Source organism: Idiotropiscis lumnitzeri, chromosome 19, assembly GCF_059441095.1.
Source record: "Idiotropiscis lumnitzeri isolate Australia: NSW breed Sydney's pygmy pipehorse chromosome 19, RoL_Ilum_1.0, whole genome shotgun sequence".
NCBI lineage: Eukaryota > Metazoa > Chordata > Actinopteri > Syngnathiformes > Syngnathidae > Idiotropiscis > Idiotropiscis lumnitzeri.
Window position 1 is genome coordinate 5,869,834 of NC_142409.1, and position 14,724 is coordinate 5,884,557.

At 43.3% G+C, this 14,724-nt stretch overlaps 1 protein-coding gene across 1 annotated transcript in view; it reads right to left on the bottom strand.

Annotated features, from left to right (window-relative positions):
• The window catches only part of sspo (SCO-spondin), a 52,178-nt gene that overhangs the window by 12,518 nt on the left and 24,936 nt on the right, over nucleotides 1–14,724 (bottom strand). The window contains exons 63-102 of the mRNA XM_088283040.1: nucleotides 14,039–14,164; nucleotides 13,867–13,958; nucleotides 13,436–13,618; nucleotides 13,201–13,371; nucleotides 12,647–12,902; nucleotides 12,521–12,567; nucleotides 12,006–12,176; nucleotides 11,780–11,914; nucleotides 11,033–11,169; nucleotides 10,862–10,956; nucleotides 10,730–10,779; nucleotides 10,447–10,599; nucleotides 9,979–10,149; nucleotides 9,824–9,903; nucleotides 9,562–9,731; nucleotides 9,435–9,481; nucleotides 9,127–9,327; nucleotides 8,856–9,026; nucleotides 8,518–8,718; nucleotides 8,336–8,408; nucleotides 7,865–8,085; nucleotides 7,444–7,596; nucleotides 6,868–7,034; nucleotides 6,638–6,783; nucleotides 6,141–6,361; nucleotides 6,009–6,041; nucleotides 5,742–5,906; nucleotides 5,403–5,621; nucleotides 4,985–5,152; nucleotides 4,643–4,777; nucleotides 4,277–4,514; nucleotides 3,902–4,054; nucleotides 3,762–3,808; nucleotides 3,427–3,597; nucleotides 3,180–3,356; nucleotides 2,599–2,754; nucleotides 2,345–2,469; nucleotides 877–1,016; nucleotides 666–712; nucleotides 290–535 (exon numbers count right to left, since the gene is read on the bottom strand). Of these exons, the coding sequence (XP_088139166.1) occupies nucleotides 290–535; nucleotides 666–712; nucleotides 877–1,016; nucleotides 2,345–2,469; nucleotides 2,599–2,754; nucleotides 3,180–3,356; nucleotides 3,427–3,597; nucleotides 3,762–3,808; nucleotides 3,902–4,054; nucleotides 4,277–4,514; nucleotides 4,643–4,777; nucleotides 4,985–5,152; nucleotides 5,403–5,621; nucleotides 5,742–5,906; nucleotides 6,009–6,041; nucleotides 6,141–6,361; nucleotides 6,638–6,783; nucleotides 6,868–7,034; nucleotides 7,444–7,596; nucleotides 7,865–8,085; nucleotides 8,336–8,408; nucleotides 8,518–8,718; nucleotides 8,856–9,026; nucleotides 9,127–9,327; nucleotides 9,435–9,481; nucleotides 9,562–9,731; nucleotides 9,824–9,903; nucleotides 9,979–10,149; nucleotides 10,447–10,599; nucleotides 10,730–10,779; nucleotides 10,862–10,956; nucleotides 11,033–11,169; nucleotides 11,780–11,914; nucleotides 12,006–12,176; nucleotides 12,521–12,567; nucleotides 12,647–12,902; nucleotides 13,201–13,371; nucleotides 13,436–13,618; nucleotides 13,867–13,958; nucleotides 14,039–14,164 (5,858 nt within the window). The remainder of the gene's footprint in view (nucleotides 1–289; nucleotides 536–665; nucleotides 713–876; nucleotides 1,017–2,344; nucleotides 2,470–2,598; nucleotides 2,755–3,179; nucleotides 3,357–3,426; nucleotides 3,598–3,761; nucleotides 3,809–3,901; nucleotides 4,055–4,276; nucleotides 4,515–4,642; nucleotides 4,778–4,984; nucleotides 5,153–5,402; nucleotides 5,622–5,741; nucleotides 5,907–6,008; nucleotides 6,042–6,140; nucleotides 6,362–6,637; nucleotides 6,784–6,867; nucleotides 7,035–7,443; nucleotides 7,597–7,864; nucleotides 8,086–8,335; nucleotides 8,409–8,517; nucleotides 8,719–8,855; nucleotides 9,027–9,126; nucleotides 9,328–9,434; nucleotides 9,482–9,561; nucleotides 9,732–9,823; nucleotides 9,904–9,978; nucleotides 10,150–10,446; nucleotides 10,600–10,729; nucleotides 10,780–10,861; nucleotides 10,957–11,032; nucleotides 11,170–11,779; nucleotides 11,915–12,005; nucleotides 12,177–12,520; nucleotides 12,568–12,646; nucleotides 12,903–13,200; nucleotides 13,372–13,435; nucleotides 13,619–13,866; nucleotides 13,959–14,038; nucleotides 14,165–14,724) is intronic.

A 14,724-nucleotide genomic window follows, 5' to 3' on the forward strand; every position in this document is an offset into this window, starting at 1 on the left:
CATTTTTGTCAAATGTTGACTTTAATTTCCGCTCAGAAATTAGGTGGATGACTACAAATGTATTTACATATATGCTAATCATGAATCTTAATTTCAAACAATGAGCATATTTTTTTCAGATCTCCCCATTTCATTATATTTGTGATTTTACCAGCTCAATCTAAAAAGATTTTTCATTCTTACACAAACTAAAGTCATACACAGCACTTCATGAATAACTGATTTCAAGTTAGAGCCCAGACAAGGACAATCTGAGTAAATAACCGAATGAAACTGCTGGTTAATGTACCTTGGCAGATGCTATCATCCGGACAAAGCCTTTCCTCAACTTGTGGGTGTGGACATTGACTTTTGTCTTGCTCTTCAGACACTAGAAACCCAGAGTCAAAGTCTAAACAGGCCCGGAAACGCCTCTGAACCGAAATCATTTTACTTCCGTTGAGAGCCCCTTCCAGGAGGCTGCTGCTGGGATCCAGAGAGGAGTACGGCATGCAGGGAGAACACAAGGTCCACTCTGACCATTCACTGAGAATGACTAAAAAAAAAGAAATAAATAAATAAAAAAAATAAAAGAATTACAAAGTATTATATAATGAGAAAAACATCAAAGTCATTCAAGCAAAAAAAAATAAAAATAATAATAATAAAAAATATCCTTATTTTACCTTCACACTCTCTCATGTCACACTCCAACATCCCGTTATGGCAGAGACTGAAGAGATGCAGACAGATATAATTATTAGGAACAAAAAGTTAAAAGAAGACAATCGTCATTTATCATTAAAATGGCTATGGCAATATGATAAGCCAACTATCCCACGCAAGCAACAACTGACTTATTTACAAAACAGTGGGCTCTTAATAGCCATCGCTGACCAGGTACTGCAGCCGATGGCGACTGTCGACCCCTGAGGAACAGTGACTGGTGTAGGCGATTGTCCTGAAGGTTGGTCCTGCAAGTAGATGCAGCCACAATGCTCTGATGGAACACAGCTACCATTCTGCTGTAGCAACCCCTGCAAGGACAATAAACACCATTTGCAAAATTAGATTAGGGACCATGTTCATTTTTGTATTTGTGTTGATCCTTTGCAGCACTGGAGAGTGTATCTTTACAATGATGCTCATGAAGACAGCAAATTTGATAAAAACTGAACAAAGCTGTCTGGAAATTGATTCATGCATTTTGTAAGTGACATTCAATGATTTATATCTTACATAAAAGGTAGGCCACGACTGTTAAAGTTATCGTAGTAACAAGTGCTGTCATGTTTTATAACTGCAAGGAGCAGCTTTATGTTCCATATTTCATTACCTGCCCTCCTTACTGCTGTATGCGCATATTGTCAGTCCACCACAGAGCATTTTGCAATAAATCAAACCTGAAAGCTCACAAACATAGCTAAATAACAATATGAAATTGTCATGGCACCACATATCAAAGTGATATATTACCAACATTATACAGCATGGCAGATTTCACTTGTTTGGTGTGGTCCCCTAAAATATTCACCGTAAATACCACGGACATTCGAGGTGCAAATTACATGATTTTTAAGCAATTACTACATTTCAAAAAGGTCTTATGTTAGGAGTGACTCCAACATTTTTGTTATTTGGATGCAATATAGGTAACATGTATGTATTAATTTCTAGCGTGTTTTACAGATATTTGGGGGGCAGAGCCTTGTAGTAAAAAGTAGAAATCCACAAATAATAGACGCCCCTAAAAATATGGTTACAATTAAATATAGATGCCATTAGAATAGTACAGAGGTGCAGGGTTCAATTCAGGGCGATGACCTACCGGTGTGGGTTTTTTCCGTTACGGTATCCTCCCACATTCTAAAAATGTGCACGGTAGGTTGATTGGACACCCTAGATTGTCCCTAGGTGTGATTGTGAGCGTGAGTGGACTTTTGTGTGCCCTGCGATTGGCTGGCAACCACTCCAGGGTGTACCACTCCTACTGGATGGATGGATGAATGATTGGATTGGTGGATACCATTAGAAGCAAAAAAAAAATCACTACATTTGTATTAGGCAGGGCTTTGGCCTGAGGACATAAACAAGGAATATGTTTTTCAGCAATTCACAGACGACAGGTACCAAAAAATGTGAAAATACAGAACTGCATACGTGGGGAAATACTGTATCCATCAAACAGTATACATAATTAAATATCTGCGAAACAGGAATGGCACCGCATATAATCAGTATTCATCAGTGGTCCTGTGCATAGCTTTACAAGATGCAGTTCAAAAGATTCAGCTTGAAATCCATTTCAGGTCGGACATTTAGCACTGCCGTTTATATTAAGAATAAACCACAGCATAGAAATTACCATTGGGCAATAGCAGCCGGGTGTACACTCTCTGACTCCCGGACACAGGTCTGTACGTCCATGAAGCTCACAATGCTTCTCACAGGGCGTGCCGCATGGGGAATACACAAATGGTGCTTCACATTCTGAGAAAGCAATAAAAATGGCACACCTATATTACACTCTAGAGGCAAATTGCATTTAAGGTATATAATAAATATATATATATATATATATATATATATAGTAATGTTTTGAGTCCATTGAACCCTCACCATCACAGTGGCTGAGGCTGCACGGCTTGCTCTGTGTTTCAACAGGAGTGCATTGCTGCCCCCTGGTGGCTGGGGTGAGAGCTACCCGGTAGCGCTGCTGCCTCTGAGACTCACATGAGCACTGAGACCAAACGCTCCATGCTGACATGGGGCATTCTGCAAAGGCAAGCAAAAATGTTGACACTTCACTAATATACAACAACAAGTTGTGCTTCAGTTCTACTATAATGGAATACTGCACAGCTTTGTGCTCCTGCCCCCCAGTAGTCTTGATTCCACCCACATTTTCTAAAAAAATAAGCATGCTAGTTTAAAACTGAATTGTCCACACCTTTGATCAATTAAGCATCTTTAAAAAGCTTTTATGTTGAAAATGATGTGTTAACCAGAACTACTGTCCAGACTACCATTAAATGTTGTTCTGAGGGTTGTGAATACATTTTGACAACAAACCAATCAGATTTTAACAAGGTCACCTCAAATTAAACTTGAAATGTATGTTTTACAACAAATATTTGTTTCAAGTGATGCTGGATTTCCGAGAAGGATGCTAAATTTCAACAATTCCCCCGTTTATGCACCTGGACATGGTTGTTTGAAACATAGTTGGTTCTCCTCCTGGTTCATCTCAGCTTCAATCTCAGCAGGACACGCTGCAGTTCCTCTATTCCCACAGACGCACACCCTACGCCGCACCACAGTCCCCGCCCCACAACTGCGGGAACATGGTGACCACGGCGACCAGGGGCAAAGGTCATCTGAATATGGTAAGCAAGTGATAAAGAACTGTATTTACACTCAAACATAATCTGTGAGCAAACTACAGACCCAGACAGGGAGCAGAGTGGCATTCTTGGTTCTGTCTCTCTGGACCATCACAGTCAGAGCCATTGTTACGAGGTGGCGGGTTGATGCAGGCGCGGGTTTGAACTTGTGTTCCTTGTCCGCAGGTCACTGAGCAGTCAGACCACACGGACCACGGAGTCCAGCCACCATCCACTGGAATTAACAAAGAAATGGCATTGACTGGCACATTGCTTTGTTGAGAAGAAAAAATATCTACTGATTGCAAGTTATGTTTTTTTTTTTTTTTAATTGAACCAAATGGGGACGAGATCGCCCAACTGTTTGTAGTTACTATTATTAAAGTAAATGTGACCGACCTCTACAATCGATATCTTGGCAGTAATCTCCCTCTGGAGTGCAAGTGCTGGAAGGTAAATAGCTGATGTTCAACTTTCTTGCTCATATTCAATGCATTCATCATTACTTTTTCCCTTAATTGCACACATATATATCTCACCATTGTTTACACTCTCCCAAAAGCCAGCTGTCTCCCACATGTTGCTCCTGGTCGTCATGGAGACAAAGAGGAGGGCAGGGCCCTGGCTCACAAGGCTTATGATTGACTTCCTCAAATTGACAATCTGTTCCCTCGGTTTCCGAGATTAGAGATCTGAGACGCAGTATTTTCACAGTATTGTCAATGCTTAAGTGATTTGAAAATAGAAAAAACAAGCAAAAGAAATAGAAATAGAAAAAGCTAACAGTGTAAAATTTACTGCCACCTCAAAATAACTCGACAAACAGTCATTAATATCTAAACTGACGGAAACAAAAGTGAGTCCACCCCGAAGTGAAAATGTGTCAATATTTTTAAAATCTTACTGTAGTGTACCTGTATCTGGTTCTCTGACCCCGCCCACAGGTGACGCTACATGATGCCCAATTGGACCAGGAGCTCCAAGAGCATGTGGACCGGCAGCTGTGTTTGGTGCAGACCAACTGTCCATTGGTGCAGCTGCAGTTGTTGCAGTCGACCTGATGCCCGCTGCCTGCAGCCCAAATTTGGCCCTGCGAGTCCACGCAGTCGCACTGCCACAGATGCACACACGCTCCATCCTGGAGCAACTGCCCTGGATGCACAGTGAGTTATATACATTTAGGAATTTTGGTTCTCTCAATGGATTGTACAAGTATGACATTATGTGAACAGACCTTCTGAACAATCACAAGTTTATCTGTTAAAAAATTATTTCACTACCTTCAGGGCAGCGACATCCAGGTTGACATTCAATGTTGCTCTGGCACTCTATGCCTTGCTGGAGGTCAGCACAGCGCTGCGGACACTCGTTGGCACAAGACACGACCTCCTGTCCCGGCGGGCATCCTTGTTCATCTGACAAGACAAAAACAGAAGGTCAAGAATTTTGCCAAGCTGCTCCAAGCATTTTTAGTTCACATAATGTGCCCCACAGACAATCCCAAAAAAAGAATGTTCTGGAGGAATGCACACCATTTTCAACAATAATGAGCTCGTTCTCAGATAATGACCAGTGACATATGCAAGGTTTGTGTGTATGTATGAATATTTTGTTCATCTCACCGCAGGGTTTGGTGTTACATGGTTTGACCTGGTTTTTCTCTCCTTGGCACTTCTTTCCTCCATTCTTGGGTGGAGGGCTGGAGCACGAGCGGGTGCGTATGGACCGGCCACCGCCACAGAGTTTATCACAGCGGGACCATGGACTCCATCGAGACCAGCTTGCATCCACTGCAGACATTAACGAAACACACAGACACGCTGTGAATGGTCAATCTTTGGTCAATCTTTCCTCATGACTTAAAAAATAAAAAAAATAAAAAAAAAATATTTTTTTTGGGCAGTTTTATGTGTTAAAATTCTTGTGAGGATCTGGATAAAGATGCACATATAAATTAATTGTCGGTGCCGTGGTTGCATCAAAAGAGCAATGCACCCTGTACAGCAGTGAAAGACTATCCCTGATTGTTGATTGTCGCACCTCGGCAGGGCCTTATGTTACAGAAGCGTTTCTCAATATTTCCCCCAAGGATGTCATCACACCAGAAGCCATCGGGGCCAGGGCCGAGGAAGGTTCGGATCCTCTGCTGCTGGCCCACGCCGCAGGAACGTGAACAGGAACCCCACTGCCCCCAATCCGTCCAGGTACAATTACGCTCCTCGCAATCGTCCCCAATGCAGAATTCATCAACGTCTGAGTCTGGCATAGAGGGAAAAGGAAAATGCTCACCAAATATAATTGTTGTGCCATCAAAACATGTTGATTAGCCAACTACAAAACAACAGGAGGTTGTGTTTTCTGAAATGAATAAGTACATACCTGGGCACTGGGGGAGGTTGCAGGCTTTGTCTTGATGGGAGTCCCCAACGCACGGGGGTTTAATGCACTGACGATGACGGAACTTCATAGCTGGGGAGCGAGCATCACTGCATGTTTTAGTGCACGGACTCCATGTTGACCAGCCAGTGAAGCCAACATCCTCATCTATGGAATAAAGAAGTAGGGGTGTGAGTCTTGAATGTAATCTTATCTCTATTATAAATCACAAATGTAAATGGGAAATATGTGAATCATATTTCCGTTTACCTGGCAGGGTGGGTTCTTCTGTGGGACCAACAACTGTCAACAAAATGAATCCAGCCATCAACAAATTACAAAAAAGATTTCATTACCAAATTATTGTGTTTATAAGAAACGTCTGTCTCAATAAGCTCTTACCTGGGCAGTCAGGGGCTTGACAGTAGGTGCTTTCAAGGTATGGCCCAATGCAACCTTTCCCTCCATGAGCTGGAGCAGGTTGGGTGCAACCTCTGGTGCGGGACTTCATCCCAAGACCGCCACAGGACAGTGAGCAAGAGCTCCAGGAGCCCCAGGGTGACAGACCGCCGTCAACTGGACAGTGCTCGAAAGAACAGTTCCATTTGCCGTGTTCACAGACACTAGAAGAGGGGAAGGGCGATTGTTGGGCAAATCTCACAGGTATTTCCAGCTAGCTTACCTATTAAAATGTAGGCTTCCGTCTCATTTAAAACCAATTTACCTTCCGTAACACCATGAAATTTCACGCATTTGAACTATGTCGGAGAGAGGAAGGCTAAAATCATCATTCAAGCCATTTAGCCCGTTACTCGATCATTGCACCTTGTTGATTCTGCCACCCGCAAGTGTGCGCGATGTCAAGGTGCAACTATCGATAACCCAATTTGTCCACTCACCATGAGCTGCAGTCATGAATCAGTGCGTCTCCAGGCTGGAGCTCGACTCCTTCAGAGATGTTGCGAAGGAGCAGAGATGAGAGTGGCGTGATCGAGACACTCTGCAGAGAAGCTAGAAAGTCCTCATCGACTAAACAGGGACACTCCTGACACAAAGATCACGACAAGCATTTAAGCATACTCTAAGCAAAATATTCAGACACATGCTTGGGGTTATGAAAGGAACCCACATGCAGGCAGACAGCGTTATGTTGGAAAGTGTGCAAGGGGCAGTGGCAGCCTTCCTCACAGCCGTCGGTGTAGCAGCCCTCCCTGCCGCTTATCTGGTCGCAGCTGAAAGGGCAGCCCTCCCCTCGCTCACACTCCCTGTAAAGTCTTCCTGGTGGGCAGCCCACTTCTGCTCGACAAAAACATGTGCACATCAATGTAAAATCAGATTATAGGTCCGGGAAACTTTCCAAAATGATTATTACATTAATGTGACACCACTCATCCAATTTGGGGTCATATTAGAGTTCGAGATAAACAACAATGTAGACTTCACCAGGGATAATTTTTAACCCTCTGGGCTCAATGTTGGCCTTTTGTGTAATTTTTCAACCATTTTAAAGTAAAATGTCCTGAGGTTATGGATTTTTATCGGATTTTGTAATTTCCAAAAACTGCACATCTCTTTAAATAAATCCATGATTTGCTACTTTTATTTTGAAACGTTCTTCTTTTTTTTTTTGTTCTAGAACCGAACACGAATGTTAGTTAGCTGTGCCTAATTAAGTGTCCAGTGTTTCGATGTTGCATGGACTTACCAAGGCAGACCTCTGTATTACAAGTTTTGCTCTGGCGGCTGATGCCACTGCAGGCCGATGAGCCGCACGTCCGAAATCGGGACTGCTGGCCACCACCACAGCTAACTGAGCACACTGACCACTGAGACCAGGGTAGCCAAGGGCCTTCAGATTCTAGAGGCAAGAATATTATACACAGCAAACGATATATTTGAGTTGAGTGAAGCAAAAATAGTAGAGACAAACTTTGTAAATTAAATAAAATCAGTAACTTTGTTTGAAAACATGTTTATCAGATAATCAAATTGCAGTCAATATACTCCAAATCAAGTAACTTAACAAATAATTTGTCTGTCAATGTTCAAATATACTAACAAGATGACAGCGGTTTTCATTCCCAAAGGGCTGAAAAGTGAAAATCACATGGTGCAGACATGTATACCTGTGCACAGATGTGTGTTGCAGTCTCTCTGCTGTTCACCAATTCCCAGGCAACCTCTCCCTCCTTTCTGAGGAGATGGATTATCACACTGGCGTCTCCTCAAGAGAACTCCTCCACCACAGGAAAGCGAGCACGAAGACCAAGCTCCCCACTGTCCCCAGCCGCCGTCGACATAGCAGCCTGGGAGTGAGTGACAGTGCCAAACCCCAGCTTGGCAAGAACTGAGGAGAAAAATGACAAAAACATCTATCCATTCATTGTCTGAAACACGTTTCCTCATTAGTGACGCAGATTAGCTGGAAGCAATCATAGGGCACAATGCTTGAAACTCACATTCATTCCTATAAAGACCATTTAAATTGAAGTCTACCATTAACCTAACAAATCGAATCGAACGGATCTTAGAACTGCTTGGCAGGCATGCTCACCACTCCACAAGAAAAACATCAATTTATGTAAAATTCCTCAAACCAATTTTTGCAGTCAGTGATGATTTCTTCTCCCTGACTTGCAAACTGCCATTCAGCCTCACCCGATCTGGAATCTAAACGACCTCAGTGGAAGAAAAAAAACAAAAAGGAATTGGAGAATGTTGCAAAAGTAACTCTTAGACACATCAGTTTTCAGAATTTTAAAAAAAGAGGACCTCTAACCGGCAGCGGAGCTGTTTTCGTATTTGCAGAGACACTCCTCCCTTGTTACACACACGCCATCCTGCAAGACCATGTCACCCGGGCAACCGCAGGTCTTGCTGCATCCTGGTGAGTCCAGGCACTGTGTGTCACCATGGAGATCAGAACAGGAGCGAGGGCAGGGTTTGCCACAGGGCCATTCTTCCTGGCCACCACCACATTCTGCAAAAGCAAATTCGGAAGAGTATAAACTTCATCTTTAACTATGAAACTCATTTAATAAGTGCATACTGGACCAAGTTAAAAAAAAAAAGTGTTTGAGTTTGACAGTCTTGAATGGCCGTTAAACAAAACCTGACCTGAGCACACAGTCATGTTGTCATGGCAACCACGGCTCTGCGTCCTCTCTCCGATGCAGGGCAGACCGCCAAATCTGGCAGGGGGGTTGTTACAGTCTCTGGTGCGATTGGATGACCCGGCACACCCGTCGCACGCTGACCATCCTGACCAGGAACTCCAAGAACCATGCACTATATCATGATGAGGAATTACATTGAGAACAAGAAAGAAGCACAAAGTGTTTCAAATGATTTAGCAACAAACGGAAACAAAGAAAAGCACAAATCCTACCTGGACAGAAGGTGATGATGGGGCAGGGTTGTCTCTGGATTTGAGCACCAACGCCATTGTGTATTTCCTGTTCTCCAGAACAAGGCTCCCCGCCAGCTTTGGGTTCGGGACAGCCACAGCTTCTGTAACGGGATACCGACTCTGCCCCACAGGTCCTGGAGCATGGAGTCCACATGGACCACTCACACCAGCCACCTGATACTGGAAACACAGAGAAGAGGGTTGAATCTAGATCCATCTAAAGTTACCTGACACACATTCATAGCTACAAAAGTACTGTGACACTTGCCAATATTCTTCAGACTCACCTGGACAGGGGTTTTGTGTGCAGTTAAGCTTCCCTCCCTCACAGGTGCTGAAAAAAATGGTGATCCCCACATTCATTATGAAGCACTTCATTTTCTTCATCAACGCATGAGTGCGAATCCTGCCAACCAGTTGTTACAGCCATCGGGAGCCAGAATCGTTTCTCCGGGCTCGAGCCGGCGTCCACTTGTAAGATCAAGGCAGGGGCATTCTTCGTGTTCCAAACAGACCGTTCCATTAGCTGACAAAACCTTTCCCTCTGTACAATAGCACCCTGGCTCACACAGCCACTCACAATGCTGTTGAACAAGAAAAAAAGTATAATTACCAAAATGTTTTATTAGTGAGGTTGACAATAAGTTGGGTTGGGTTGCGGCCGTGTGTTACGTACTGCCAGATCATCACAGGAGCGAGGGCAGGAGGGTCCACAACTACTGAACGCTGTGCCTGGGACCTTGGAGCATGGCGCCACTGAAATCACACCATGTTTGTTCATCATACAAGTGTTATTCTAAAACGCATGACAACAAAACTCACAAAGGCTACCTGGGCAGTGTGCAGTGTTACAGGTTTTGACCTCAGATCCAAGCCCCTCACAGTAATTTCCTTCTCCTTCAGGAGTCGGACTGTCACAGTCTCGCCTGCGGCTCTGAACACCCCCGCCGCATGACTTCGTACACTGCGTCCAATTACTCCAAGGACTCCAACCACCGTCACCTTAAAGGAGCCAACAAACTCACAATATTTTTTGCGCCGCTGGTAATAACTCTGACCACTAAGGTGTCATGCGTATTATATGATGCAAAACAGCAGTTAATTAATAAACTTATCCATTAGTGTGGACTGTGAATAAGTTTAAATTCATTGGCTAGTCAGCATCAATACACAGCAACTGTACTTTCAGTTATTTTCAAGATGAATAAAATACAGTGAAATAACCAGATTTAAACGTAACGATGCACAACTCGCAAAGTCATTGATAGTAAGCCATCAAACTTGGTAGCACTAACTCACGATCACACGGGGTGGTGACACAGACTTTGTCCTCGCGATGTGGCCCCAGACACAGCTGAGGATTAGAGCAGAACCGATATCGGGACTGGAGTCCTGCCCCACACGACACTGAACATTGACCCCAAGGAGTCCACGGTGACCAATGGCCATCAGCTAGAGAGTGTACATGACGGGGAAAAAATACAAATAATAATAAAAATATTAAATATTAATAACAATAACAATGAGATCGTATTCAAACTGTGACACAAATATTACTTTCAATAAATCCAATATTTTTTACCAGTGCACCTGGCTTGAGAACAGTTTACAAGTCTCCCTGCTTCACATGTACTGAAATATGGATACACAAGAAAAAGTCAGAAATGAACGCAGAAAAAATGCAGGTATATAATAACACATTGCATTTACTTGCCAGTTTTTGCAGTCAGAATAAATAACGTCTCCTGGTTTGTACTGCTCTCCATCAACGTCACAGCGACAATCAGACTCCTGGATGCATTCGCCGTCCTGGTGGGTACCGACAATCAAACGCATATATCAGGTTTATGCACTTATTTATTTTTACTTTCGAAGAGCCACAGACCTGTTGGAAGGTTCCAGTTGGACACTGGCAGCCTGGCGTGCAGTTGCGACTGAGGTTCATTGTAAGGTCTGAACATGACACTGCTCCTCTCACACACTGCTTCCATTCTTGCCCTAGTGGGCATCCTCTGCTGTCCCCTGAAATTGGAATAAGTAATAAATGAATAATTGCTGTGCGTAAATGTAATAAAGTGCAGATAGTGTTAGAAAAAAATGATTAAAACACATTTCAGTAATTGTCCATCAAATTTGTGAGTGAATTCTGACAAAACGTCATATACAGTGGATCTGAAAAGTCTACACGCCCTGTTTTTGTGATATCATAATAAAATAAATAAAGTTCAGATGTTCTAGTGGGCTTTTCCTGTATTTTTTCCAGCAGAAGTCTGAAGGGTTTTTACCAACACTGACTACAATTTGGAACATAATTCCCTCCACTTACACTAAGTTCCCAAAAAATGAAAACAATCCTAAAGCATGATTTTGCCACCACCATGCTTCACAGTAGGAAGGGTGTTCTTTTTAGTGATGAGAAGTGTTGTTTGCACCAAACTATGGAAAAAAATTTCAAGCTTCAACCTTTCATTATTTTTGCTGAACACACTCAAAATCTCCCAAACACACATGGAAAATACTGTACAATCAAAAAAAAATCTGCAAAAATGTGAATCATTGAACCATATGTTGATAGTCTCATTTGTCTCGCAATAATTGCACCATTCTCATAAAGTCTATGTGAGTGCCGTACCACATGGCTGCAGATTACAGGCGCTGAACTGTTGTGCGGTGCCATGGACTCTGATAGGCCCACTAGTTCTGGTCCTGTATCCTCCTCCACATGTCACAGAGCACTCCGACCACTCACTCCATGGTTCTCTCACACCTAGTTTGGTAAAGGTTGAATTTCCACTTTACAAACACACTTGGAAAAAAAAAACTGCGAAAAGGAGAAACACCGGCAAATATTTCCTCACCAAAACATGGCTCAATGCTGCATGTGTCCACCCCAACTCTGGAGCCTACGCACGGGCGACCTCCGAACTCTGGTGGGGGGTTGGTTCCTGAGCGGTAACGCCTTCTCACGCCGACATCACATGTTCGACTACAGGTGCTCCACTGAGTCCAGCTGCTCCAACCGCAGTCCACTAAGAGGCACAGAGTCACTCAGGATGGTAACCAATTTCATTACAGAGTAGTATAGAGTACAGAAATGGAGTAGCGCATTCCATGTACTAGTATGTGCTTCACTAGTATGTGGATTGAGCAACAATTCATTCTCCACTACTGATTTACATGACTGTGTGACATTCGAGGAGTAGTTTGACTCACCAGTAGGACAACTACATATTACTACGGTGCCAAAAATGTGCACTGGTTGACATCTGTGCATTACCTATAGTCCTGCTAAAGTGCTAGATGTTAACTGGTGTCACAAGTAGCACACAGCTGTCTGGCAATTCATTGTACATTCAACAATAAACCCACTCACCAGGGCATGAAGTCGTTCCACATGACATTTCCCCATTTGCGCATGTGCTGTTAAAGACACACAATCCAGAGCAATTATTCAACAGAAACAATATCAGATTTAGCCACGACAGAGTTTGAAGCATACCAGTTGTTGCATGCATCTACAGGAAGGGTTGCCCCAGCCGGGTATTGCTCCCCCTGATGATAACACGGGCATTGGGACAAAGGCACGCAGCTGCCGTTGCGCAAGTACAAGCCCAGTGCGCAGTAGCAGCCATCGTAACAAGCAGTGGCACACTGCACCTCAGTGGAGGTCATGTCCATACAGACTCGTGGGCATGCGCCGCCATGAGACTCACATTCGGCTGTTGTCATGTACGTCATACCTTCAGGGCAGAGACCTGGAAGCAAAAAAAAAAAGGAAAAAAATGGGACATATTGCTTTTGCAGGATATTGTCATAGATAACTTCTACTGGGCAAAAAGGAGTAACGTACTGATGATACAGTAAACTATTAAAAGTGCTTTCATATAGGCTCTTAATCATATTTTCCCTTATCGTTGATGGGTCTGAAATGAATCCCCCTTGATAAACGAAGGCTCACTGTATTTACATTGAAAAAAAATATATATTAACTATGACACTACCAGACTCCACATCATGGTCCTACTGAGGATCAGGAACAAGGTAACATAATACCTGAGCAGGGATGGGCATTACAGTCTGCTGTCTGAATGTGCGGGCCGGGACAGCTTCTGCCTCCATGTTGTGGTGGGGGTGACGTGCAGAATCGCTCTCGTGTTTGGACACCAGAATTACACTCAGATGAGCAGAGAGACCATCCAGACCACGCAGACCAGCCACCATCCACTAGAATTAAAACACAGTTACTTAATATTTTTACCTTCATGAGAAATGAGGACGCCACTCATACGTGCACAGTGGACGATGTTGCATGGCTCTTGCTCGGCGCCATCTCCATCACAGGTCGACGAAGTGTTCGTGTGGTTGCAGCTTCGGAAACGCTGCCTGATTCCCACATCATCTGCATGGTGAAAACATGTCTTACTACAGTCTGACCAGCTGGTCCATTTACTCCAAATTCCATCTGGTTCCCCTGCAACAAAAAAAGGGAGACAAAGTCATCCTAACAATAATAACTCAGATTGACAGTAAAAAGAATAGAATTATAGACATAGCTCAAAATATATAAATAGATGTCTTCAAATAAGATCACTACAAACATCAAACATATGTCAAATTTTCTAAAACTGTCCTTATATGACTGCAGTAGGGTTTAAAATGATTCGTGTGGTGTCAGTGTGGGTGAAGGACTGAAGACCGCTGGCATATGAGAATGTATACCAGTCTGGCAGGAGATGGAGCACCGTTGGACTTCAGAGGAGTCTCCTGGGCAGAGATGCCCTCTGAGGGATCCGGTTTGATTCACTGGAGACCTAACACAAGTATGTTCAAATACGCAACCTGAAGACATATTAATACATCCAAGTCGACAGGCAGTAGTGTCTGACTTTACCTGAAGCGTTGCTGGAGCCCAAGTCCACAAGTGACATCACAGGGTGACCATGACGACCAGGCTGACCACTGACAGGTTGCAGCACAACGGGAGGAGTTACAGATAACTTGTCCATCCTGGCATATGCTTGAGGAGAAAAATATACATTAGTGTACTTCAGTTGTATCCAAAATGCGTCACAACACATGTAAAATTCCCTAGCATCAAAGGATGAAGGAACTGTGAAATAGCATCATTCATCGGAAAGTCCTCCTGATTGAGGCCAACTCCAAAAGTTGCCATTTGAAACCACAGGATGGCAGCAAAGCACTTTTTTTTTTTCGATTAGACATGACTATGGCCTGAGCAAATGAAACTTCTTCTGTCACTTCAGCATAATACCTTGGCACCAAGATGGTACCAATGCAGTATTTTTACATTAGATCCCAAACCAGCAAATACTGTAGAGGAGGTTTTCAGAGAATAGTGGAGGGTGGTTAAAAATCAACAAATTTGTGATAGACAAAGGAAAATTTACTTTAACATCAAAACGGGACAACTACATTCGCCTGGTAAAGAATTCAAAATCTAATGAGTGTGATAAAGGGCTGAGATTGAAAAAAAAATCTTCATAATTGTCAGTGGCAGTGGGGTAGAGAAGTGTTTTAAATTAAATATTATGCCCATATTCAACTAATTCAAAATAC